The sequence below is a fragment of the Hoplias malabaricus genome, chromosome Y (assembly GCF_029633855.1).
Source record: "Hoplias malabaricus isolate fHopMal1 chromosome Y, fHopMal1.hap1, whole genome shotgun sequence".
Taxonomy (NCBI): domain Eukaryota; kingdom Metazoa; phylum Chordata; class Actinopteri; order Characiformes; family Erythrinidae; genus Hoplias; species Hoplias malabaricus.
In genome coordinates this window covers 84780211-84806780 of record NC_089820.1, presented here as the reverse complement: position 1 = coordinate 84806780, position 26570 = coordinate 84780211, and the positions used below count along the sequence as shown (strand labels likewise).

At 38.2% G+C, this 26570-nt stretch overlaps 1 protein-coding gene across 1 annotated transcript; it reads left to right on the top strand.

Moving 5' to 3' along the window:
• On the top strand, nt 1-23699 carry LOC136678577 (CD48 antigen-like). Its single transcript, XM_066656618.1, has 8 exons — nt 1-55; nt 996-1292; nt 14873-15136; nt 15227-15352; nt 19717-19772; nt 19905-20024; nt 21795-21845; nt 22225-23699. Exons 1-8 carry the CDS (start codon nt 1-3, stop codon nt 22291-22293), a joined length of 1038 nt encoding a protein of 345 aa, XP_066512715.1. The 3' UTR covers nt 22294-23699.
• Nucleotides 23700-26570: the final 2871 nt, after the last annotated feature.

Sequence of the window (26570 nt, the reverse complement as noted above, 5' to 3'; positions counted from 1 at the left end):
ATGGCGATAGTTCAGCTGCTCACCATCTTTCTATGTTTTGTGCTCTCATTTACAGGTAAATACTCTTCTAAATTCTAATTTTCAGATAAAAACAGATTTACATCAAATTACTATACGGCTTTAGTCTTTTTCACATTACAATTCAAGTAAAGTTATGAAATCATTAAGTTAAAAACACACATTACTGTATTTATATAAGCTATATTTTATGATTTAAAACACTGAATAGTTACATTTACTGTTAGTACTAAACAATACAGAGATTTCTCCACCTTTACTAAACAATAAACACTGTTACTTTGTAACAATAAAGTCTGATTTGTTAACATTACTGTATTATATTATATTTAATACATTAATTATGTTAAAATGTATACATACATTATATTTAAAAGAAAATTATCAAGGAGGTGTTTTAAAACTCTCTTAAACAGTGGCTCAGACAAGCTTCTTAAACACGGTTAAAATGTTTCAGCAGGAAATCCCCTGATCAGGGCCACTGCTTTAGTCTCAGGGAGATTTCTTAACCTTAAACTCTCTGCTTCATTCAAGTTTTTCTGCTGTTTATTCAGTCATCACCACTGCTATTCGTACATCATCCAAAAAAGTCATTACTAAGTTGTTACAGTGACATAACATCAGAAACACAGTGAGGTAACAGAGGATTCCAGCTTTTTCATATTTAGATTTTCTTCTCATTTTAATTAATGTGAGGAAACTTCACAAAAGGGATTTTGTTCAATAATTTCACTGTCTGAGTCGCATCTGTTTCTTGTGCAAAGTAATAATCAGTAATATACAGAGAACTCTAAACAGACTCCATAAGAAAAAACACTTCCTGTATTTTTTTTACAAAGTGAACAAAATATGTAATTTGTACAATGTTAAAACTGTTGGATATAAATATGACTGTTATATAAACAAAATTACTATACAAAACTACTAACACGTTCAGAAAATAACCTAAACATTTTCTGTTATTTCTTCCTCTACAGAATGCAGTGATGTGTTTGTGTCGGTTGGTGACTCAGTTCAGCTGCACACACAGGAGCCTCTACCAGAGTTTACAACATTTATCTGGAAGTTTAATAAAACTGAAAAAGTTCTAGAATATTTAAAGAAATATAATGATGCCACAGCATTTCCCCATCTAAAAGACAGAGGGGAGTTCAATAAGGAAACCTACAGCCTGACACTGAACAACTTACAGAAGAATGATAGTGGACTCTATGAAGCGATAGCATCAGGTCAAAAAGACACAGTAGTTGCAGCGTATAATCTCTCAGTGTGGGGTAAGTGTTACAGAAAAGGATCTCAGCAGTGTGAGGGAAAGACTGTGATTAGCTCATGTACTTTATGAACTTAATTATATTTACAAAATGTGAATATTTCAAAAAAAGAATCATACTTATTCAGTAAACATCCACATCTGTATTTTACAGCGGGGTTTAAGCCAAAATAATGATTTTAGTTTATTACCATTTCCAAAAATTACAGACACTGAAGACAATGCAAACAAAAACAAAAAAATACTTATTTTAAATATGTATTATTAATATTTCAAATTGATTTTATAATAAAATTTTGAAATTAAAATATATTTTTGCTTTTGAAAAAATGCTCAAATTTTTATTTGATGACAGCAATAAATTTCCAATGGCGGCACGGTGGTGCAGCAGGTAGGTGTCCCAGTCACACAGCTCCAGGGACCTGGAGGTTGTGGGTTCGAGTCCAGCTCCAGGTGACTGTCTGTGAGGAGTGTGGTGTGTTCTCCCTGTGTCTGCGTGGGTTTCCTCCGGGTGACTGTCTGTGAGGAGTTGGTGTGTTCTCCTTGAGTTTGTGTGGGTTTCCTCCGGGTGACTGTCTGTGAGGAGTGTGCTGTGTTCTCCCTGTTTCTGCATGGGTTTCCTCCGGGTGGCTGTCTGTGAGGAATATGGTGTGTTCTCCCTGTGTCTGTGTGGGTTTCCTCAGAGTGACTGTCTGTGAGGAGTTGGTGTGTTATCGCTGTGTCTGTGTGGGTTTCCTCTGGGTGACTGTCTGTGAGGAGTGTGGTGTGTTATCGCTGTGTCTGTGTGGGTTTCCTCTGGGTGACTGTCTGTGAGGAGTGTGGTGTGTTCTCCCTGTGTCTGCATGGGTTTCCTCCGGGTGACTGTCTGTGAGGAGTGTGGTGTGTTCTCCCTGTGTCTGCATGTGTTTCCTCCGGGTGACTGTCTGTGAGGAGTGTGGTGTGTTCTCCCTGTGTCTTCGTGGGTTTCCTCCGGGTGCTCCGGTTTCCCTCCACGCTCCAAAAACACACGTTGGTAGGTGGATTGGTGACTCAAAAGTGTCTGTAGGTGTGAGTGTGTGAGTGTGTGTGTTGCCCTGTAAAGGACTGGCGCCCAAGGGTGTGTTCCCACCTTGCACCCAATGATTCCAGGTAGGCTCTGGACCCACCACAACCCTGAACTGGATAAGGGTTACAGAAAATGAATGAATGAATGAATGAATACATTTTCAAAATGTGAGACAGGATCATGTTCACTACTGTGTAGCTTCACCTCTTTTGTAACCACACTGTGTAAGTGTTTGGGAAATGAAGAGACCAATTGCCGTAGTTTGGAAAGTGAAATAATTTCCTTGACATTCTTGATATTCACATGTTGGATGATATGTCTAGACTACAGCAGGCCAGTTTAGACTCTTTTACTACATAGCCATGTCACTTTAAGACATGCAGGATTTGCTTTACAGCCACCTGGATGCTGATCTCCTCTTTATCCTGGAGAAGGACGCATCCACAATTTCCAAAATAAATTTTGATTCTTCAAACCTCGTGTAGTGGAAATAGTATGCACACGTTGTGGTGGCATTAGCACTACATAGCGAAGTCAATGATAATTAATTATTATTTTATTAATAATTAATTATTTAATTTATTTTGCTAACCTCCATGTTTGGGAGCCATTAACTAATATGTAGTGTCTTTACTTGTCTTAATTTCAGCTTAGACAAGAAAGCCATCTTCACATATTATACAGCAGAATTAGCTAGAATGAACTATTATTAATGAATTATGCTCATTGACCCACCGTGGGTTCTTGACTCTGAAATGGAATCTGAACTAGAAGTTATAATTCCATACAAGAAAGGTGCACACACAAACAAATAACCAAGGATTGGTTTTATCACACAACTGGTTTATTAATTGTAATATCAAATAATGAATATTGATTAGACATTCATATAATAAAATGGATTACAGCGATATATGAGGGAATTTCTCTATGATAATTATTGCCCTAAGTTCTAAGAAAGGCTATTGTTTATCCCAGCAAACTTTCAGTACCAACCCATGAGCCATGAGAGACATGAGACCATGTGACCTTACGTATCCGGAGTTGGACAGGGAGCATGTCGCTGATGGTGCCTTCCAGCACGACTTCCTGGAGAATTGCAGACGCTGGCCTTGTAGGTTGCAACCGTGGGCGTTCCTTTTCTCCCGAGGCTTTCAGACGCAGCCGTCTGAGCTGACCATGCTTTAAAGGCCCAAGACTGTTTAAGAAAGCCATGAGTCTGACGCCTGCAGAGTCATTTCAAAAACTTAGGTCATTTTACTCTTTAGCCTTGAAAAAGGCTAAAAGAGGAAACACCCCAAGTGTCTGGAGCCTTGAAGTGAAGAGTCAAACAGCGGAGAAAAAGGGGAAAAAGCCTGTGTTATTTGTCGCCACAGGTTTTTAACCAGAGTTTAGAAAACCCGCCCTGAATTCCTGATTCGTCCTCAATGAGGGAGAATTGGAGCTTTTCTTGCTCCTGATTGGCTGTTTCCTGTACCTTGGTAGTGGCATCATATAGAATTTATGACACTTGACAAGACAAAGACTTGATCATCCCTGGTTTCATCCCAGGATTCAGAATCATACTTTGCAAGATTATATGTTAACACAAAGTAATATCATTAAGACAACCATGTTCTACATAATTATTAACCAACTACACACATAGTATGTGGCTACCTTGGTTCTACATAAATTCAAATAAAACAAAATTGACTTTAAACACATGTAAATTAATCCCAGCCATTTTGATTGTCCAAATGGAATTAATTTCAAACAGTTGTGCCCATATACAACTTGTTTTCCATGTAAGAACTTTGGGATGTTTGAGTCTTTTAGAGTTAACAGTCTTTAAAAAGGTGTAAGAGGGCATTGTGAGTTTCAATCAAGATTGAGTCTGTGTGTCTCTCTGCATTCTTTTCTTGACCCTGGGGGTCCTTAAGTCATAAAAAAGGGTCTTTGGAGAGGTTTACGAGCCTGCTCTGGAGGTTTTTCTCACCTTACATCTGCTAGTGTGGAGATGTCTCTGAAACGAGCTAAAGTTTGGGTACTTAAAATTAAAACTCTCAAAAAGTCACAATTTCTTATTAGGAATTAATACACATTCATCTTATCATACTACATATCCCCCCTTTCAGATCATGTTATCTTTCTAGAAGCATTGAGCTGATAATGCAGAGATGAATGTGAACAGCAAGGTCAGTGGAATCATTCATTCATACATTCAGGGTTGATACCTTTCTGGGATAATTTAATATGGGAATAAACCTTTATCCATAAACCTGATCCAATATGATATTGTGAGTGTTCACCTTACTTTAAAAGTGTCTGTAAACTAGGAAATATTATTGTTATCAAAGGAAATCAAGGGTTGTTATTCATGCAAATACTTAAAAAAAAATCTGCCTTAGTGATAATTACTGGATAAGCAGAGTGTTCCTCTATAGTTAAGCTAACTAAGAACTCTGATTTAACATGACTAGTGGGCATAGGCCTGTTAGGCATTGAATGTGAGCGTTATCACCTTAGATCGCTGAAGAAACAAAGAAAAATACGTTTTCCAGAGAAAAAAAAAATTAAAACAGTACTGTGTGCTGACTGCGTCACCCCCCTTTTGAATCATTTGTTGTGGCTTAATGAATTAGCTGTGCATAGCGATGGACGGCGATACACGAGTTAGAATGGAATACAATGCTTGAAGTACAAATTAGAATTTTTATTTCTAGATTGATATACCACGGATTACTTTATCAGGCGGACGCAACGTAAGTACAGATGAAAGTTTTTTGTTTTTTTTATATATTCGGTTGTGAAAGAATCAGAATCAGAATCAGAATCAGAAATACTTTATTGATCCCAGGGGGAAATTGCAGTTATTACAGTAGCAGCCAGTTGTAAAAGAATAAACACTCTAATAAAAATTTAACACAAAAGGAATTTTTTACAAATATGTACACATCTATAATAATAAATACGGATATACTGTATACAGCAGTATGAGTATTGCACATTTGAGTTGTTACACTCATAATTAAAAAATTTGTTCTATTGTAATTACTGTACATGTGAAAGGTGTCGTGCTTTAAGTGTGGAGTTATAAAGTCTGGTAGCCACTGGTAGGAAGCTGACGATTAATACCATTAAAGGTATTCTGGGTGTCTGCTGCTCTTTTATGACTTAACAAGGGTGTTGTTGTTCCCTACAAGTCTCATGGTGATTTGGTGAGGTTCCATCTGGTTGTGAGGAACCCATTTGAAGTCAGTGCTTTGCTGATCTCTATTCACATTCCTGAACAGAAGATGAATGGTGGGGGAAAGATTTAAGACCTTGTGTGGGTCTGACTCATGTGGCAGGAACTTATTAGCTTGTTTCTCACTTTTCATGGACTTTTGGGCCAGTTTAATTGAGTTGTACTTTTGTAAATTGTCCCCCCTTTTCAGCCTTTCACAGAACACATTTTGGCCATAACCATTTTTGCATCCCCTTTTTGCTCTTTTCCAGTCTCTGCTGGCTGACTGCAAATGCGGCTCTGAGGAGTTTTGCAAGCTGCCCTTATCTTGTTGTGTGTTGTATGTATTTTGCTGGACTATGTGATGTTTCACTTTGGTCCCTTTTTGTCCTGCACTTGGGAATTGAATGGAATTAAAATCACATGGGATGTTTTTGTGGTTACCCTGGTTTGTCAGGTCTTTTAATTTATCTCTTTCTGGAGGCCATTTGGGATCCAAATGGGTGTTAGCAAAAGGGACTTTTATTGTGTGGACAGTCATTTGTTCATCATGAGCTGAGATTCTCTGGCTCATGGCATCCTTTGTCATTGTTGGAGTGTGAAAGGTGTTAGTAGTCTCTGTGGACCTGGTGTTTAGGTGACAGGACTGAGCTTCAAGGTGATGTGAGTGTGAGATGGGCAGGGGTTTGTGAACCTGGGCCCAGATCTTCAAACACTTGAAGTCAATCAGTGGCTCAAGCCTGTTGAGCAGGTCCTTGCCAATAAGGAAGGGAATGTTTTCAATAGGAGACAAATATACAGGGTGAACCAGACTTATGGGTCCTATCGTTATGAGCACTCTTGCCACGGACTGTATTTTGATACCAGTGTATGAATAAGGCACAATTCGGAGGGAACAGTTTTGTAACTGTAATCTCCATGGGGCATGGTCTGCTGCAGCCCACACTTTATCAAAGAGTGTGGATGACATCAGAGTGATGTCTGATGCAATGTCCAAGAGAGCTTCTTGCATAATCTTCTTTTACAGGACTGTGGTCAGGTTTAATCTACGAGCACCCCCCTTTTCTGTTAAATGGCCCATGTACTGTGGTGCAGGTGGATCACCTTGAACAACCGTGACATTAAGAGGAGTCTGATTTTCACCCCCCTTATTAAATTGGTCAGACGTCCAAGTCTGAATTGCAGGAGTCCTTGGGACATGCTCAGTTTCACATGAGATGTCTGAGAGGAGGTCAGCTGTCTTTAGACAGGTGCAAAAACACATGTTCAGTGGTTACTGGAATCTCTGTGCTAATTCCAAATACTTCAGACTCATTCGCATCCTCTGAGCTTTCACATTGGGGCCAGTTCTCATACCTGTTCTTGTTAGTTGAGTTAGGACAGGGGCTTTTGTCTACGGTTTTGTCGTGTGTGTGAGAGTTTTGGGGCCATCCATGGTCCAACATTTTCCTTGGGTGCTGGATTCTCGTGCCTACTGGCGGGGAATTTATTCTGAGAGTGCCCTGACATTAACTGATTAACACAGGAGTTTGAGTGATGTTGAGTTTCACCTGACCATTGAGGACTGGAGTGAGGCGGACTCCTATTGGATTATAAAGATTTATTATTCCCCTGGTTTTCTGTAAGCCATGGAGCGAGTTTTGGATACCATGATTTAGCCCTAGGGGCTTCGTCTAGCTCCATGGGGGAAGGCTGAATGTAACAATTAAAATTTTGTGGCATTTCTGGCTGTTGATTTAGTTTGTTGGTCTTTTAAAAAGCCTTTGAGTGCTAAGTCACGCAACTGTTTGCTAAACAGGGTGAGTGGACATGCTGCAACACCTAGATAATAACAAGTGTTGGGATAGAGATTTAGAACAAACAGTGTTTTGAAATCCAACTCTTCTTCCATTCCTGGTTCATTTTGGGGCCCGAAATAAGCTTGTCTAAGGCGGTGATAATACTGATGGGGTGACTCCTGCTTTTGCTGCTTAACTTGCAGTGCTGTCATCAGTCCTGCCTGTGACAGCTGATTGGAGAACTCCTTCTCCAAAGCGTCACAGAGCACATCATATTGTCTCCTGACATAGTTAGGTTGCCGTTCAATGAAACTGCTGACTTCCTGCTGGATGTCATTCTGATCAGGTACAATCTGTCATCTAACGTGGCCCCGGGGAACCTTTGCAAAAAGAAATTTATATCTTTTAGGTACAAATAGATTTCATTTGAGCCATCCGGCTTTGGCTCAAAGCGCATTATGTGGTGCGCGATTCTGTCCAGGTCGCTGTAGGAGGAAGTCTGGTAATGTGCTGGGGGCACATAGCTAAACTGAGAGAACCTATGTTCACCTGTGTTTGGGAGGACTCTGTTAGCCTCCAGTGGTGGAGCTGGTGTAGGGGCTGTTGGTGCTGGGAAAGGTGACTCAGGAATACCTTTGGACTTTGGAATCTGCAGCGCCCTTAAATATGTGAGTGGTTCTCTGTTGGTTGCTAAATAGCTGTGAGCATACCTTCTCTAGCTCTGCTTTAGCAATGTTTAGCTTGCTTTCTGTCTCTGACTGCAGGTGCTGAGACAATTGGAGTTCATCTTTGACTGCAGCAAGTTCCGCTGTTTTTGCATGCAGTGCCATTAAATGATCAGGCTCTTTGCAAGCATTTCTGATGTTCTCCATTTCTGGGCTCATCATTTGTGTTTTTACTGCTTCTAATTCTATATCCTGGAAAGTGTGTTTAAGTTTTTCTATTGCTGGTGTAGCCATTTGGCTGGCTACCTTTATTAAGGACTCACCTTTAGGTTTCTCCATTAAATGGAGAGCCATTAATTGTGACATCATATTTGCCATGTGAGAGGGCTCAGCGCTGTGGATCATGGCTGTATATTCTGACATATTCTGATATTCTGTGGCTCTTGTTGAGTGTCACGGATCACGGGGCGGACTGACGGACTCGCTAAAACTCAGAAAACTTTTAATTAAACAAAACAGAATACTAAAGAACAGACTTAAACAGAAAGGAAACACGATGACTGAAAAACAAATGAAAACAACGGAAACAAAACAAGGACATGAAAAACAATGAACTAGAAACAGCGGAGACAGACAGACTTGAGAACACAACCGAATAGACACGATACAAAGAACAAATGACCAACAAACAGGAAGTGCAGGAAGGGGACTTAAATACAAGACATAAACGAGACACACCTGGACAGATAACGAGGAGGACGGGTTAACAAATGACAGACGAGGAGGCGGAACAAAGGCGGAGACTAGAACATAAACAAAACATATTCATGTGCTAAAAGAGCACATGACCGGGGAAAACAGACATGACGAGACGAGGGCGTGACATTGAGCTTGCTAATTACAAATACACCTCAGTCAGGGGTCTTACCACTGATGCTTGGTGACTGGGTTGTGTGTCAGATTTAATGCTAATTAATGTCTAATTACTGCAGTTTTATTTTATTTCACCTCAACCAATATAGATTTTATAATCAGTAATTGATTACTTCCACTTATGGAAGAATGAGTAGAGGATAGAAGCAGTACAACAAATATAACCTACAATTTACATGTGAATTTGCTATACTTTATGAAAGACAACAGCTTTTAATTAGCTTGCACTTACACAAGTCACACAAAAGTGCACCAGAGAAACTTTAAATGCAGTAACACAAGTCATGCGAAAGGGGGCACTATAAATTGACTTCTGTTGCAATAGCACAAGTCAGCCACAGGGCTCCTGGTGTTTCCAGGGCTGGGTCAGTGGCAACACCTTATTTACTTAACTCCTCCCACTGGGGTAGGTTCACTGGTTTGGCGTAATTTAAACCATTCCAGTTCGGACACTGCAGGGAAAACACACCATTGCCAGTCTTAAAACAAAACAGGGACCTTTGTTTGGGCCGCTTTAGAGCGAGTTCACTATTCACGTTGTTTTACAAATTCAAGGCATGAGAATTATGAGCGCGGGATTCGCGGTCTCACTACTTATGGGTTGAATCAACGCTTCTCACAAATAATTTCTGAACGTATTTTAACAAGCCGTATGTCAGAGGTACAAAATTTGCCGATCAAAAGCTGGAATTCGCAGACTTTTGAGCCATTCAGAACGTACACATACACGGAGATTCGCACGTAGTGATTAATTTAACTTCCCACGGGTGTGTCATACGCTTTTCATGCAGGCGATTAAACAGTGACGCAGCACAGCTGACAAACCCACAGTATTACTTCACAATTAGGCGCACGGCGGCAGCCTAATAATTTCACTAATGAAAAGCGTGTTCACACTAATCATTAAATCAAAACAAGAGTGAAATGACAATCATCGCTCACATTCAAGGCTTAATTTAGGAACAGGTCCTAGTTATGAATTAGAGGGGATTAAGGTTGGGAGGAACCAGTTGTGAGGCCCGTATCTTAAACAGTCCGCTCTTATCGCTGAAGCACAAGGCTGCGCTTAACTTATTAGTGTGCGGTTTTCTTGTACAGGAATCATAACTTCTGATCATGATTATTAATCAGAGGCCTTACTGTTGGACGCCAATAAAATATATATGTAGCGGAAATAGTATGCACACGTTGCGGTGGCATTAGCACTACATAGCGGAGTCAATTATAATTAATTATTATTTTATTAATAATTAATCATTTAATTTATTTTGCTAACCTCCATGTTTGGGAGCCATTAACTAATATGTAGTGTCCTTACTTGTCTTAATTTCAGCTTAGACAAGAAAGCCATCTTCACATATTATACAGCAGAATTAGCTAGAATTAACTATTATTAATGAATTATGCTCATTGACCCGCCGTGGGTTCTCTTGAAATGGAATCTGAACTAGAAGTTATAATTCCATACAAGAAAGGTGCACACACAAACAATTAACCAAGGATTGGTTTTATCACACAACTAGTTTATTAATTGTAATATCAAATATTGAATACTGATTAGACATTCATATAATGAAATGGATTACAGCGATATATGAGGAAACAGGGAGATTAAAATATGAGGGAATTTCTCTATGATAATTATTACCCTAAGGTCTAAGAAAGGCAATTGTTTATCCCAGCAAACTTTCAGTACCAACCCATGAGCCATGAGACCATGTGACCTTACGTATCCGCAGATGGACAGGGAGCATGTCGCTGACTTCCTGGAGAATTGCAGATGTGGGCCTTGTAGGTTGCAGCCGCGGGCGTTCCTTTTCTCCCGGGGCTTTCAGATGCAGCCGTCGGAGCTGGTGGCGTTCTGAAGGTCTCTGTGGGGATTCTTCGTCGTCGCTGATCTGCCACCTTGTGAGAGAGAGACACGTCCATGCAGGTCTCTCCTGGGCAGGTTCCTCCTCATCTCAGAAGGTCATTCTGAGGGTGCGTGGGGCCTTCTTTCGTCGTTATTGGTCCGGAGGCGTTGTCGTCCTTTTAAGGGTCAGAGGTCTAAGGTTGCCTTCATGCTCTGGGTGTGGCGTTGAAATTTTGCTAGGGTTAAACTATAGCTTTTCTTAATCTGTAGTTTCTATCTGGACCATGCTTTAAAGGCCCAAGACTGTTTAAGAAAGCCATGAGTCTGACGCCTGCAGAGTCATTTCAAAAACCCCGGGTCATTTTACTCTTTAGCCTTGAAAAAGGTTAAAAGAGGAAACGCCCCAAGTGTCTGGAGCCTTGAAGTGAAGAGTCGAGCAGGGGAGAAAAAGGGGGAAGAAGCCTGTGTCGTTTGGCGCCACAGGTTTTTAACAAGAGTTCAGAAAAATGATTCATTCTCAATGAGGGAGAATTGGCGAATTTATTGCTCCTGATTGGTTGTTTCCTGTACCTTGGTAGTGGCATCACATAGAATGTGTGACCCTGGACAAGACAAAGGCTTGAAGACCTCCTTTGAATGAATCTCCAAGATTTTGAATCATTCTTTTGCAATATAAAAGTTTAGATGTTAACACAAAGTAATATCATTAAGACAACCATGTTCTACATAATTATTAACCAACTACACACATAGTATGTGGCTACCTTGGTTCTACATAAATTCAAATAAAACAAAATTGACTTTAAACACATGTAAATTAATCCCAGCCATTTTGATTGTCCAAATGGAATTAATTTCAAACAGTTGTGCCCATATACAACTTGTTTTCCATGTAAGAACTTTGGGATGTTTGAGTCTTTTAGAGTTAACAGTCTTTAAAAAGGTGTATAAGGACATATTGTGAGTTTCAATCAAGATTGAGTCTGTGTGTCTCTCTGCATTCTTTTCTTGACCCTGGGGGTCCTTAAGTCATAAAAAAGGGTCTTTGGAGAGGTTTACGAGCCTGCTCTGGAGGTTTTTCTCACCTTACATCTGCTTGTGTGGAGATGTCTCTGAAATGAGCTAAAGTTTGGGTACTTAAAATTAAAACTCTCAAAAAGTCACAATTTCTTATTAGGAATTAATACACATTCATCTTATCATACTACACTCTGAATAAGTCAATTTTAAACGAGCTCAGGCCAAAGAAGGTAGCAGCATTTCTGGATTTTGTTTACACATGGTTTCTTTGTTGCATGACAGTTTTAACTTGCATTTGTGGATACAGCGACAAAACACATTCACTGATATTGTGACCTAGTTTCTTGCATATAAACTCTCTAAACTATTTAATGATCAAGAATATTCTGTAGATGAGGAAATCCCTATGTTCTTTGCTATCTTACACTGAAAAAAAGATTTTTCATACAGTGGTGAATCTCTCTCTAATTAATGCCAGTGGAATTGCCGTTTTAATGCAAACACAGCGTCAGGAGAGCAGCAATAGTATTAGCATGAAGACAGCAGCTTGTTTCAGTAACTAACACATCCTTTATAAACTATAATACACTCTGGGTTCATGATTTCCCTCACCCTAATCCTAACGCTCACCCTAATTGTTAAGTGTTAACAAATTAATTCTAATATTAAGGAACTCAGCAAGTCATGACATTTTACCAGGCATTTTCAGGCAAGTTAGAGTCAAAAGCCACGTTTACATGCAGCCTGAAAATCCATTAATAATCTGACTGGTAATGCAATAGACCATTTGAATACCATTTCTATCAGATTGAATGAGGTGTATAATCCTTTATATAAACCCTTAAACATAAGATTAATAGCCATGTAAAAAGCAGTATCCAATTACATTAACAATAGAAACTTTTAAGCATGTTCTGCGCATGTGCATTTGCGAAGAGCAAATACTGGTCTGCAGAAAAGACAAAGTTCATGCTGCAAACTTTAAAAGACGTCATAATAGTCAGCAGGATGGAGGCCGTAAACCATGTAATTTGGGACTTTTATAAGTGTCAGGCTCGAGGGGTGCACACGGACTGAGGCGGATGCACTCGCTAAAACACAGAATCCTTTATTAAACAGAGGTTAACTAAACAAAGACAGGCAGACTTGGACAGAGAGAATCAAATGGAAACCTAGACTAAAGAGACAGATACTAACTAAATATAAACAGAGGGAACTAGACAGACAGAGATAAACCTAGACAAAGTAAGCAAAACCACGAGACTGGGGACTGGAATCTAATGAGAACAAGAAAGACACAAAACGACATGACCTGACTGGGAACACGACAAAACAAAGGTGAAAGGAGAAATGTTCGACAAGAGGAAGTGAGACAAGAGGGCTTAAATACCAAACATAGACGAGACGCACCTGAGACAGATAACAAGGGGGCAGGATAACAAATGAGACAAACGGGGAGGCGGAACAAAGGCGGGACCAGAACAACAACAAAACAAAGCCATGTGCTGAGATCGAGCACATGGCCGGAAAAACAGTCCCGACAAGACGAGGGTGTGACAATAAGTTGCTTTACTGGTGACTGTACCATTTCTTTACAGAACATATAACTTCATGACCAGGCTTTATGGAGGCCAAACTGGTTAGCGATAATGCGGTACTCATCATAAGATCCTAGCTTGTACCAGGCAACAGCAACTCCCATTATTAGCAACAAAGGTGCTCTTACTCTATGTCCCGCAGGGGCAAGATTATCTTTCACAAAGTCATGAACGAAATCTGTGGTATGCAAGAAGTTTGCTTTTACTCCAAATCAGAGAATTCCTGTAGTACAACACTCACACCAGTCTTTACTGCAAGTTTTTATCCAAATGATTGTCACCTGCGGTGGGATTGGTATCCAGCTTATGTGTCTGGGAATGTTCTAAGACATGACATCTTCCTCTTAGCCCTTCTTTAACATGTGAATGTGAAGTATGTTTTCCTGAGTCCATCATAATTCTAACACAATTAAAATAGCAAATACACCATCTGCAAACTCGGGTAACATAGCCATGCCACTTCTTTTACTCTAACTGGACTCACGTGATGCTCGTTGTCGTGGTAAAATAAGTGCTACTCCATAAGTGTGTTATTTTGTGGAGTTAATTTGTACTTTTACACATGTAAACTGAGATTTTCATGAGATTGTTGGATAGTGCAACACCACCCCCACCCCAAGCACAAAGCAAGCCAAGGTTGTAATTTTTTTTTTGTTGTTGTTTTTTTTGCTTGTGCCATTCTATCTGAAACAATCTTAAAAATGTGTTTTCACTGTTCAGTGTGAAGTTATTTCTTTGATATTTCTGATTGGCTCTTTGTTTTTGCTAGATGTGCTTTTTTCCTCCGACACATGCAAAAGAGATTTACAGCTTCAGTGACTGCACGTCATCACAGCCAGATTTATATGTTGATATTTTGCTTTAGTGATTCTCTGGAACAGAGTAGAGTGGTAAAGTGGGCTGCTGATTTGACCAGCGTGTCATGGTGGTGCAACAAGCAGTGTGCTGTGTCCCAGACCATTAAACATTGGAATTACCATCATTTAAACTAAGAAATGGTTCAGTACTCAGCTTTAAAATTGTAATTCTAACTGTGCGTTCACATCAGAAGGTGACAGAGCGAAAAGCTCTAGTTTCTAGATTCTGCTCTCTGGCCATTTTTCACTACCATTTCATTCCTGTTCTCAACAGTGTGGTTGTAAATGTGGAAGAGAAGTCATAACTACTAGTTCTTCTTTATGTGCACTTTTTTTTTGCTTATAGTCTTTATCACTCAATCCACAGCTGATGGGCCTTTAAGCAAGGTGCCTAAATCTTTCACCAGTCTTGCTGTGTGTATTGGTGCATTGTCCACGGCACCGCCTTCAGGACACAATGCTTGAACCATTGGATGCACATGGTCTTACTGGTGCAATGTGCAATTAATGAAGATTGGACACCAGGCTGCTCCAATTTAGCCATGAGACCTCCCACACTACAATGACAGGTGTTTCACTTTCATTGTCTAACCCCCTGTGTGTGTCTGTGTGTGTGTATACACCTCAGATCCAGTGGAGCCACCAGTTCTTACTTCATTCCCAAACAAGTCAAAGAGTGACCTTTGTAACATCACCGTCTCCTGCAGAAGTGATGACCTCTCCATTAACTTCATGTGTTATAACAAAACCTGCCAAGAGAAGACAGAGTCACAAAGTGGAAACACTGTCCTTTCAGTGTTTATCAACGAAAGTTCCATCATCTGTAACCATAGCAACCCAGCCAGCTGGAAGAATGTTGTTTTGAAGATGAAACGATTCTGTGGTGACAAAGGTGTAAACTCATGCTGTAGTATATTCTGTTATAAAAAAACATTTTATATTTTGTTGTAAGATTACTTACAATCTGTTTTTATACCATTAGACACAGACAGTAGTCAGGGACCAGCTCCTTTTCATAAGTGGCCCATGGTTTTGACCATTGTTATAGTCATCATCATCTTCAACGTCATCCTCATCTTGATCATCTTCAGAAGGAGAACATCAAAAGGTATTATCGTTTTCATTTCAAACCAGTTCTATAACAATCTTTTTTTTTTATTTAAACAACAAAAAGTTCCATTATATAAGTATTATATAATGTACATGCCTTTGTAAGAGTTAACACGTCCTGTAAAAATGTTTTGATATTTCACCCCAAAATAAATGAGCATGTTTAGATTAAAGATTTATTCACAGTATTTATTTTAATTAAAAGATGTTTGCTTGATTTCTAATCATAATTTAGAGTCACATAATAGTTTTTAAAGTTGCATTCATTCTATTCTTTGGGGACAGCACAGTGGTTTGTTGATTAGCATGTTCACCTCCCAAGTGCTGAGACCATAGGTTCCAGTCCCATCTGTGGGGAGTTTCCATGTTCTCTCAGTGTAAATAAATAAGTTAAATTTGAACTGGAAGATATTTCTCACATACATATGAACATTATGTGCCAGTTTCCTGGAGGCAGACTACAAATAATCCTAAAGTAGTTTTCATCTTTAAATCACCACTATTGTGCTACAAATACTAGAGGACGCGTTCAAGAATTATTTATCATTATACACTATATGAACAAAAGTTCGACATTATACACTATATGGACACAACACCTAACCATTGAATTCAAGTGTTTCATTCAAGCCCATTGTCACAGGGGTAGAACATCAAGCACCTAATCAAGCATCTTTATAAACCTTTGTGGAAAAGTTGGTTGTTCTAAAGAGCTCACTGGATTAGAGTGTGGTGTTGTAATAGGTTGCATTTCAACTGTATACAATGAACAGTGAAACAAAACAACGTTTCTGGAAGAACCAAGGTTCTAAATAGAACAGTCACATAATACTAAAGTGCATGAGTGCAGACAAGGAACAAGAACGCAAAACAAAATAACAATAAACAATGCAATGCATAAATATAACAATAAGTATTAAGGAGGGGAGACATCAATTGACCAGTCACAGTTCACACAGTGGGTGAAGTGAGTGAGATTAAGTGCAGTACGCAATAATTGTATATTGAATGGAAGGTAAACATTGTACACTAAATAGCAACAGAAGGAGAGCAATGATTTTCTGTTCAATAGTTCTACATTTAGCAACATTTATGATAAATGGAGAAAATTAAGTCCAGGATCCATGGATTTTGGTGGACTTTACAGCACTGCTGTATTATGACCAATTCCATGTTTATTATAATCGGCTGTAATTAATTTCAAATACTAATTTTAGCCAAATGTTTGCAAATGTATTGCAGCTCTTTGTAATTAAACATGCCATTGAATCCAACACAAAGAGAAATTTGAATGCAGGAAACTCTGTTTATTAAGTTTGTTTAGAGAGAGGTGTGTCATTCCTCAGTAGAACACAGTTGCCCGATCTTTTACTGAACTCTGCTGCAATTCCTCTATTCATACAATGTACAGTCTGCACAGCATTCAGCAAACACCACAAAATACAATGAAATGCCAAAATATCATGGATCAGTAGTGTGTAAATGGACTATGAACAGAGGAGTAGTCAAGAATTGTACTCAAGTAAAATAAGTGTTACTTTAGAATAATCTGACTTAAGTAAAAGTAGTCACCCAATTAATAACTTGAGTAAGAGTAAAAAATACTAAGTGAAAAAACTACTCCAGCACTGAGTAACTGCTGAGTGACCTCTTTGTTTAATTAACAAATTCAGAGCCGGAGAATATCCCTTAAGCAACTAAAACAATAAATTAAATTCAGCCACAAACAACAACTCTTATACGTGCAATTTATCCAAAAAGTTACTCTAGTAAATCTATAAATGTAATGGAGTAAATGTAGTGTGTGTCGCGGCTGCGTAAGGAGGACAAGGAGACGGACGTATACAGAATATAAGGAATATAAGGAATTTTATTTAAACAAAGACAGAATCAAAATAAACACGGGTAATAAATACAGATGGTAATAAAGACAAGACTAAACTAAACATAATTAAACTAGGGCAGACAGAGAAGAGCCATGAACTGGGGTAGGTAGACACATGTAAACAGAAGGACTGAGAAACATACATCTACACACACAACACCAGACAAAGGAGCACTAAAACTACAGGGGTATATCAGGACAAGACAAACGAGGAACACGTGGAGACAATAACGGGACAGAGGCAGGATTAAGGCGGAACTAGGGTGGAGACATGAACATTAACAAACAGAGCCATGTGCTAAGTGAGCACATGGCAGGGAAAACAGACACGACAGGACAAGGGCGTGACAGTGCGTTTCTACCCACCTCTGATTATGAAGTGGTGTTACCTCAGGGGGCAGCTTGGAAACACCCACACACCTGTATACGTTATTATGTGTTATTTTGTGTGTGTATAAAAGTGAAAAAAGAGTGGCAAGGCAATGTGAATTATCTGAGTTTGACTGAGGCAAGAAAGGGGATGGGTATTTACCATTTAAAACTTCATAATTCAGATTGCCTTGCCATGAATTCTTAGTGCAGTGTTCAGCCTCACTCTCAATATACAGTCCACAACCTCACACCATCTACAGCTGTGGGTATTTCTTAGCCATCTCTTGTGGTAAGGCCACTTCTAAATTAATTTTCATTTTTATCCCATGATATTTTGCATGTCAGTTTATATGAAATATACAATATTAAGATAAAAGGATTCTATCCGACATGCCACTATCACAGGTGTTTAGCCAGAGAGCAGGAGGATCATTACCAGAATTACCAAAATATACCCAGCTGAAATAAACCAGACTGAAATATTACATCATTTTTGAGGAAACCCCAAAGTTGGAAAAAGTGTGTGTGAAATAATGTAACTATTTGTAAATATACTTGACCTGTATTTAGATAAAAATATGGTGCAAAGATAGTTAAATAGTTTACCTAACTAATCCTCTGGCCTTTGGTACATGTTAATTCATGTGTGAAACACTAAAAAGAATTGAATAACAGAAACAATATGTCAGTAATTTCCACAATAGCTGCAGACTCACTGGTGCACTCCCTCCATTCATCCTTCCATCTCTATCAAGACATTTGAAAAAAATTCAAGATGATACAGTAAGTGCAGGATTAGAGTTTAAATACCACATAAAGAGTGAGTTCAACTCTGTGACTGATGACAGCGAGGGACGATTTTGCTTTGTGTCCATTGTGACTTCGTGCTTCAAGCCAAGCCTCGACGCACTTGTGACACAGATCAGATTTTGAACTTTCACATAGAGACAGTCTGGTCCACGCTTGGCTTTATAGGTGAGCACCAGGATTTAAATCTGATGGAATAGTTATTGAAGGAAGGGAAGGAAGCAAACACTTCAGTTGAGTAACTTTGGAAGGGACTTCGGAAGATTTAAGACCAGCTGAGCTGTTGTATTCTGGATGAGCCAAAGTGGCCTCTTGGAAATTAGTGTGTAGCAATTTGACATAGTCAACATTTGAGATGACAAACGACTGAACAAGCAACTCCTCAGAGCTAAAGGGTCAAATCCTTCATAAGCTGTAAAGGAGAAACCTCGGATAAAAGGGGATAAATGGCCGTCCGGCCTGTCCTTAAGTCTGTGTGGAGCTTGGGCAGACAGAGTGACTAGAGAGGTCTAGAAGGAGCTGGTCTATTTTAAAAGGTCTGATGAGTTGTAGAAATGTATAGTGTTCTCTGAAAAGTCAAACTTATAGATTATTAATCTAAATAATGATTGTGTTCTCAAGGCCAAAATGTCTAGGTGTTTATTAGTGTCAAGTTCAAAGGCCAAACACCAAATATTTAAATGGCTGTGTATAAGTGCACGTGGCATGTATAACTTCAACATCTGTGAATGCAGTGTTAAAACAAATTAGGAAAGACCCCATAAAGATGATCATCTAATTTCAAAAGACAGATTCATGGGCAGCATGTTGGTATCTCATGTAGGACCACTGTAAGAGCTCAAGAATGAGTGCCTCATGCCCTGTAATGGACTGGCACCCTCTGTGGGGGTGTTCCTGCCTTGTCCCCAGTGACTGTGGGTGGGTTCTAGACCCACCACGACCCTGATCAGAATGACGCACTTACAGAAGATGAATGAATAATATTCTTTAGGCACACAGCAAATGTCTTACCACACCCCCCCCCACACTTTTTTTTACTTAAACAAAATTTACTATTCACTGTTTTTTAGTTTTTATTGCCATCATACCACCCACCCCCTCTTTTTTTAACTGAAACACTGAAAAATCATCAGCAGATGATTTTATATATTCATCCGTATCAAATACATCAATTTAGAGCCAACGTCAGTGTAAAATTACTGTTTTACAATTATTGTGGCTAAATAACTAAAGTATGGTGACTAAATATTTAATCCCATCTATTTAGTCCCATCTATGACTTAAATTTGTATTTTCAGTTCAAAACCGCATAGGTGACCCTCAGTTTGAAAACACTCTCTATGCAGAGGTTCAGGTAAGAATTTAAGTTCATTCCTGAAGATATTTAAGATCAGTAAGTGCTGTGATTACTTTCATTCTGTAATCTGAAGGTTGTGTTGTGAGTACGTGCCAGTGTTTAAATCCTTTATTGTAATCATGTCTACAGCCCAATGGTGAGAATATTCCTCTGGAGCAACCTTCTACTGTGTACAGTGTTGTAGGGGCAAAAAGACAAACCTCAGGTGCCGGAGAGCGCAGTCAGACCACTCCAAGTCCTGAAAAACAGGTGAAGTTTTATTCAGATAAAAAAAGTTGTAAATACGTTACTTTTTATTAATTTGTTGATCAGTGTGTGTTTATTGATAATTATGTAGGAATTGGGTTAGTTAATGCAGCTGGGCTATAAATGCCAAATACGCTGCCCAAAATGATTAAGGAGAAACTTAAATCACACACCGGATCTCTGCTGCTCCTGATGAGACAATGGATGGTGTCCTGGGGGATAGCCTCGTACCTGGATCAGGTCGTCAGGGAAGTCCGGGACAGTCTGGATGCATTGAGACATTGCCCTAGAGATTCTCAGTTGGGTTCAGTTCTGGGGAAAATGAGATCCTGTGAATGCCATCAATGACTTCACCATCCAAGACCTGACTACACACTCTGGCCACATGAGGCTCGGCCATTGTCCTGCACCAGGAGGAACCCAGGGCCCACTGCACCAGTGTAAACCCTTCAATGGCCCTGAGGATTCCTCCCCAGACTAGCACTGACCCACAGCCAAATCGATCGTCCTGGATGATGTTGCAGGCAGCACAGCATTCATCATGGTGTCTACAGGGTCTTTGTCTGTCACGTGCTCAGTGTGAAGCTGCTTTTATCTTTTCAAGAGAACGGTGTGCCAGTGGTGGATCTGGTGTTCTCAGCTAACCTTGTGTAACGGCCCATGTTCTTGTATCTCCTCCATGCTTTTGAGATTGTGCTTGAAGACACAACAAACCAGTAATGTGTACTCTATACCAGTCCGTCATGGTGAAGAGAGAGCTGAGCCAAAAAGCCCCTCACCTATGGTCATGAAGTTTGGGAAATGACTGAAAGAATGAGATAGTGGATAAAACTGGCTGAAATGATAGGCCATGTCCAACTGGGAGGAGACCCTGGGGATGACCCAGAACACACTGGAGAGATTGTATGTCAGGTCTGACCTGGGAATGCCTCGATATCCCCACTGAGGAACTGGAAGAGGTGGCTGGGAAGTTCTTTGCTTGAACTGCTGCCCCCACCAGCTGGGCCCGGATAAGTGGCAGATAAGGGATGGATGGATGAATAGATGGATGGATACAAACTGTGATTCTGATCCAAAAAAATAAATAAATAAAACCATTTTATTTTGCTAAGGGCTAGGGCCAGACAGTCTAAATACAAGCATGTTTTTTAAGGTAAATGCATTCCAAAATAACACTGTGCCTGTGGATTTTGACTGTCACAATCCCCTGGTAGCACCACTCCACCCTCCTTGTGACAGACATATAATGTATATATGATTGTGTCCACCAAAATAACAAATGGCCAATGCTGTCTGCTCCGTACAAAATTAGTACGACATTGTTAATGTGTTGACTGCCAGCACACATTCATGAAATTAAAGTCTGTAATTAAAGTCTCTTTAAAAAGTAGTAAGTGAATATTATTTTAAAAATTACGATTTTAAACCTCCATGCTCTTCCATCCCATAATGTCTGTCGGGTTTGTTCAGTTTAATTGGCTTTACAGCCAAACTTTGATTGAGTTTAAGAATTTAAGTAGATTTTTGCTTGAAACCTGTTTTCCACAACGTGAAATAACAAGATAAACATGAGCGATTTTTTTAGAAAGAAAGTTTGCAGAACGTAACCAAGTTGTAGTAGACTTCATAGTCTATGATAGTATTCTATGAAGTCTATAAATCTATGATAGAGTATGATAGTACACTCATATCAATATCATATTGAATCATATATAATTACTGTGAATATTGTTTTTAATTAACCATGTCGTATCTTTTCCTGAAAATACCCAGCAGACGGACCCAACAACTCCAACTAACACGTATGAATCAGTGACTGATATGGTAAGAACAGCTAAATGCCACTAATTCTGTGAATGAACTTTGAACAAACGCTGTTGCTGCTCTGAGGGCTTATGATCATTTTGTTGGTTAAAATACAAATTAATGGTAAAATTACAAAGTAATGTAACAAAACCATGCCTGGGTAATGTACCTGGTGTTTTTTGAGTCTCTGCTGAGGTAATGCCCATTTTCCAAGTAAACTCTGTTAGAAATAAAATAAGTGTTCATTTAAAGTCACACACCATGACATCATCTGCTCAGAGAAACAGAACCAAGACTGAATTTAACCCAACTGTAGTGTGGCAGTGAACACGTGAACACTCTTCTTATTATTGAAGTGTAACTCGCTGTATTTTTTTTCCATTGTCCTTTTGTATAGAAACAGCAGATGCCTGAGACAGTTTATGCCACAGTTTCAAAACCCAGAAAGTCAATGAATGAAGACTGAATGGATGAATGAAGGTCAACTAGATAACTGTGAAAAATTAAACCACTGTTTTTACTGCTGCCTCTAGCCAAGATATTTGAATAATGAAAATACCAAAGATTTTGGAAAGTTCCTCCAAATAGAGGAACATGTGTAAATGGACAAGTTACATACAGGAAATTTAAACAAAAGACAATTAATGAATTAATTTTAATGAATTAAAATTGCTTTTGTATAATACAGAAGATATTTTCTGTATATATTTTTAGCCATATTTTGTGACTTAAAGATAATGGAACAAATGTATTAATTTAATTGTATTAATTTTTGTTAGGTTTATCATTGTTTACAACAAAAGCCAGATAAACAAATACATGCAACTTCATACAACACACTTCAGGGATTAACTGTTATCAATAATGTTAAAGTGAGAGCTAACATTTGCTTTGCACCATTTGCTCTATTTATGTGTGAACTTATATTTAATTAATTGACAATTCTGCTTAAAGGTGATGTGTAAAGCTTTGCCTACACTGTCAGAAAGTCTGTCTTTGTGGTGGTACCCTCAATGGAACATATTTGTACCTTTAATTAGGGAACATAATTCTACCTTATTTTATTATAATTAGATTAGTAGATTTAAAATTGTGTTGATTTCAGCTCCAGGACTTTTATTATCTTTTTTTTATGACACAGTTCTATAATGAAAGATTCCAAACATGTATCTCTCCTTCTGGAGAAGGGAATGTAATGTACCTTTAAGGAACAAAACTGGAATTTTAAACACTGTTGTACCTTTAAAAGGCACAGTTACACCGTTTAGTGTCCAATATTGTACCTCTACTGTACCTTTTTTTCTGAGAGTGTAGGTGTAACTGGAATTACACTTTAATAGCTGCTCATTGTGTGTTTATCTAATATTTTTGTATGTTTATATTTCTTTGTTTACATAGAGCCTGGTAACCAAAAGTGAGAGTTAATTTTCTGCCTTGAACCATTTGTTCTTCTACTGTGTTTTGTATTTAATATGTGAAGGTATTAATTCCATGATTTAATTCCAGTATTTTAAATGCCCTTTATTTGTTTTTTACACAAATGTTATTTTCAGGATACCTGTTCAGTAAGATGTGTCATTACTTTTTGTTTATATGCAGTGTTGGGGAGTAACGGAGTACATGTAACAGCGTTATGTATTTATAATTCCCCCACTGTAACACTGGGATCACTGGGTCCATCTAAGGAGTGAATTTTGTGTCAAATGTTTTACAAAAGCTAAATTAAACATCTGCAAACAAAATTCTTATAATCAAGAGCGGAAAGTATACAATCAATGCAAAAAATAATATATATATATATATATATATATAATTCCAGGTAGGCTCTGGACCCCCCGCGACCCTAAATTGGATAAGCGGTTACAGATAATGGATGGATGGATATATATATATATATATATATATATATATATATATATATATATATATATATATAAATATATATATATATATGTATATCAAAAGAATAGTTTTAAAATATACTTGTTAACCTTTTACTCTGCAGATATTTGATACTAATTTTTGTTTGTATTTTCTTTGCTTTCATGTTTTTTTTTTTTCAATCAGTTCTTTTGCTTCTGGATTCGCTCTTTGCTTCTGCCTTGTTTTATTTTGCTTCTGAGACAAATTTCACATGTGGGAGGAACTTAGAGGTCTGACACAGCCTCTTTCCCGATAGGGATAGGCCTGTTCCAAACCTCGCTTTTCCGCGTTTTCACTTCGTTTTTACTTCAAAAAGTTTCTCTCTTCTGTGCTCTGAACATTTTGACTGGAGGGCAGGATCTAGCCAGCCATTGGCTGCTGGAGATAAGCCTTGTCATTCTACACCAGCGCCAAATCAGACGTACAGTTAGCTGGAATTATTCAGTACTTGATAACACATTATTCTTCCTAAAAAACAGGGTGTGACTTCCACATTCACAGTTTTAAAATGCTGAGGTATTCTAAAGTTTTCAGAATACAATGCTCATATTGAGTCATGTAACGGAATGTCACAAAATACATTTTATTGCATGTATCTTTTTTTTCTGTAACAGAATACATTTTAACAGTAACCCTCCCAAAACTGTTGTTATGTAGAGTCTAAAAACCTGATTGTTCCACTAAATTTATAATAATGATTATATTAAAAATAATAATTATCATCTGCAGGTTAGCAATTTATGAAAACTAGAAAACAGTCCCACAAACCTGACTTTACACCACAGGTGTTACCCTCAAGGGCACATTTCAGTGTCTTTAATTAGGGAACATAACTGTAAATATTTGTAAATAAATTATTAAATTGTTGATTTCATACACTTCACTTCATTCCCAGGACTTATATTATGTTTTTTTTAATTTTACAAAGTTCTATAACGAAAGATTATAAATATCCCCCTCTACTTCTGGAGAAGAGAATGTAATATAACTTTAAGGAACACAACTTGACTTTAACACCACTGCTACCTTTAAAAAGTACGTTTACACTGTTTGTAACTTTAGTGACAATAACGTACCTCTGCCGTACCTTTTGTTCTGAGAGTGTATTCAATGCGGCATAATGAAACCTCTCTGATGTAAATGTGTAATTGCATGCAACATATGAATAAATGCTTTGTAACGTCAGTTTCACACTCCTTTACCAACCTGATGTATCTGAAGATTGTGAGCAATGTTATGAAGATTGATTTTTATAATTGAGTAAACACTGAGTAAAGGACATCTTGTTGATGTTGAATGATCTACTGTCATTATATCGGCAGCATTGTTGACATATTTATGGGATTTCTAATTGTATGTTAGCATTTAGCTAAGGCTGGTGCATAGAAATATTTGTAGCTATTCCTGATTGAACATGAGCCCTGAAGCTCAAACAAGGCATGAATTTAAAGAATACAATAATTACATGTTTACATGGGCGAATCTTTACAATGATTCAGGTTCTTGGAGTCATTCTGCATTTCTAATAACTGATTAAGATCAGTCCACTGCTCACACTGTCACAAATATGACTTGCCGAAGGCCTAGACTGATTCCTTCTCACAGACTGGTCCCATTGCTTGGAAATCCAAATATGATTAGCTAAGCTGATTGCAGTCTCTTAACTATATTAGTGTTTTTCCTATCTCAGTTCACTTAGAGAAGTAGGTTTTCATAGGTATAAAATTGATGGCTCCACTTAACCAATGTCCCCAACTATGAAAACTGACCTCACTTCTGAATATGAATCTCAGACCTATTATTTTAAAAAACACTTTAAGGAAAAAAAAAGTACAAATACAGCATTAAAATCAAATTCAGTTTAAACGGACTACCTGAAGTTATGTCCTGACATAGTCAATTAAAAAATTATATATATAGTGTTTTTAGCTCATTAAAGCAGGCAACATCTTAAACATCATAAAGAAGCAAATATGTATGTGTTGAAGATTGTGTTTATTGTATTTGCATTTTAATATTATATTAAACTGTGTCTGCTATCCGTGCATTCTATCAACTCACACAAGTTATTTGATTAATATTTGAACAAAACATGAAAAATCAAACAAAGGTGTCAAGCACTCAACATTTTGACTGCTAGAAAAACACTGCAAGATACTCCGGATGACTTTTCACAGTTATCTTCACACCTACCAACAGCCACATGTTTAACTGAAAACCACATCCTACACAAATCACCAAAGTACCTTCTGAGCAAGAGCTAGATGTAGAAATGTATGTCACTAGTTTCACTGTGCAGTTAGTTTGATGATGATTGAACATTAAAACCTTTCATTTCACACGGTGTTAAATAAGTGTGTATCGAGGTGTAATGAGTAAATAAAGGGTGCAGTAGTATTTTAATTTGAATTGTCTTTGTTGGAAATGCTTGACTCAACCTCTTACACATTCTTCCTCTCACCACATTCTTCCTGTCAGTGGGTTTATTTAAAAAGACGGAACAAACAGTTTCCACACTGCAACACAAGTCTACACTACTACACAAACATTATGAAGCTGTACTTTTAAGATAAAAAACTATGTAGTGTTCCTTTAAATCATGTCTAAAGACAAAACATTAATTTATGCAGCAAAACAACTTATTATATATTTCCTTATTCTTATGGCCAGTGAAATTTTACAAAAGACATAAGAGCAACAAAAACTAAGAATAAACACAAACTATTAAAATAAATACTTGCATTTCATCTTCAAACCCCCACATATACACACCCTTTCATAAATGGAGAACAGTTTTTCAGTAGAAAAGTGGTTTCAGAG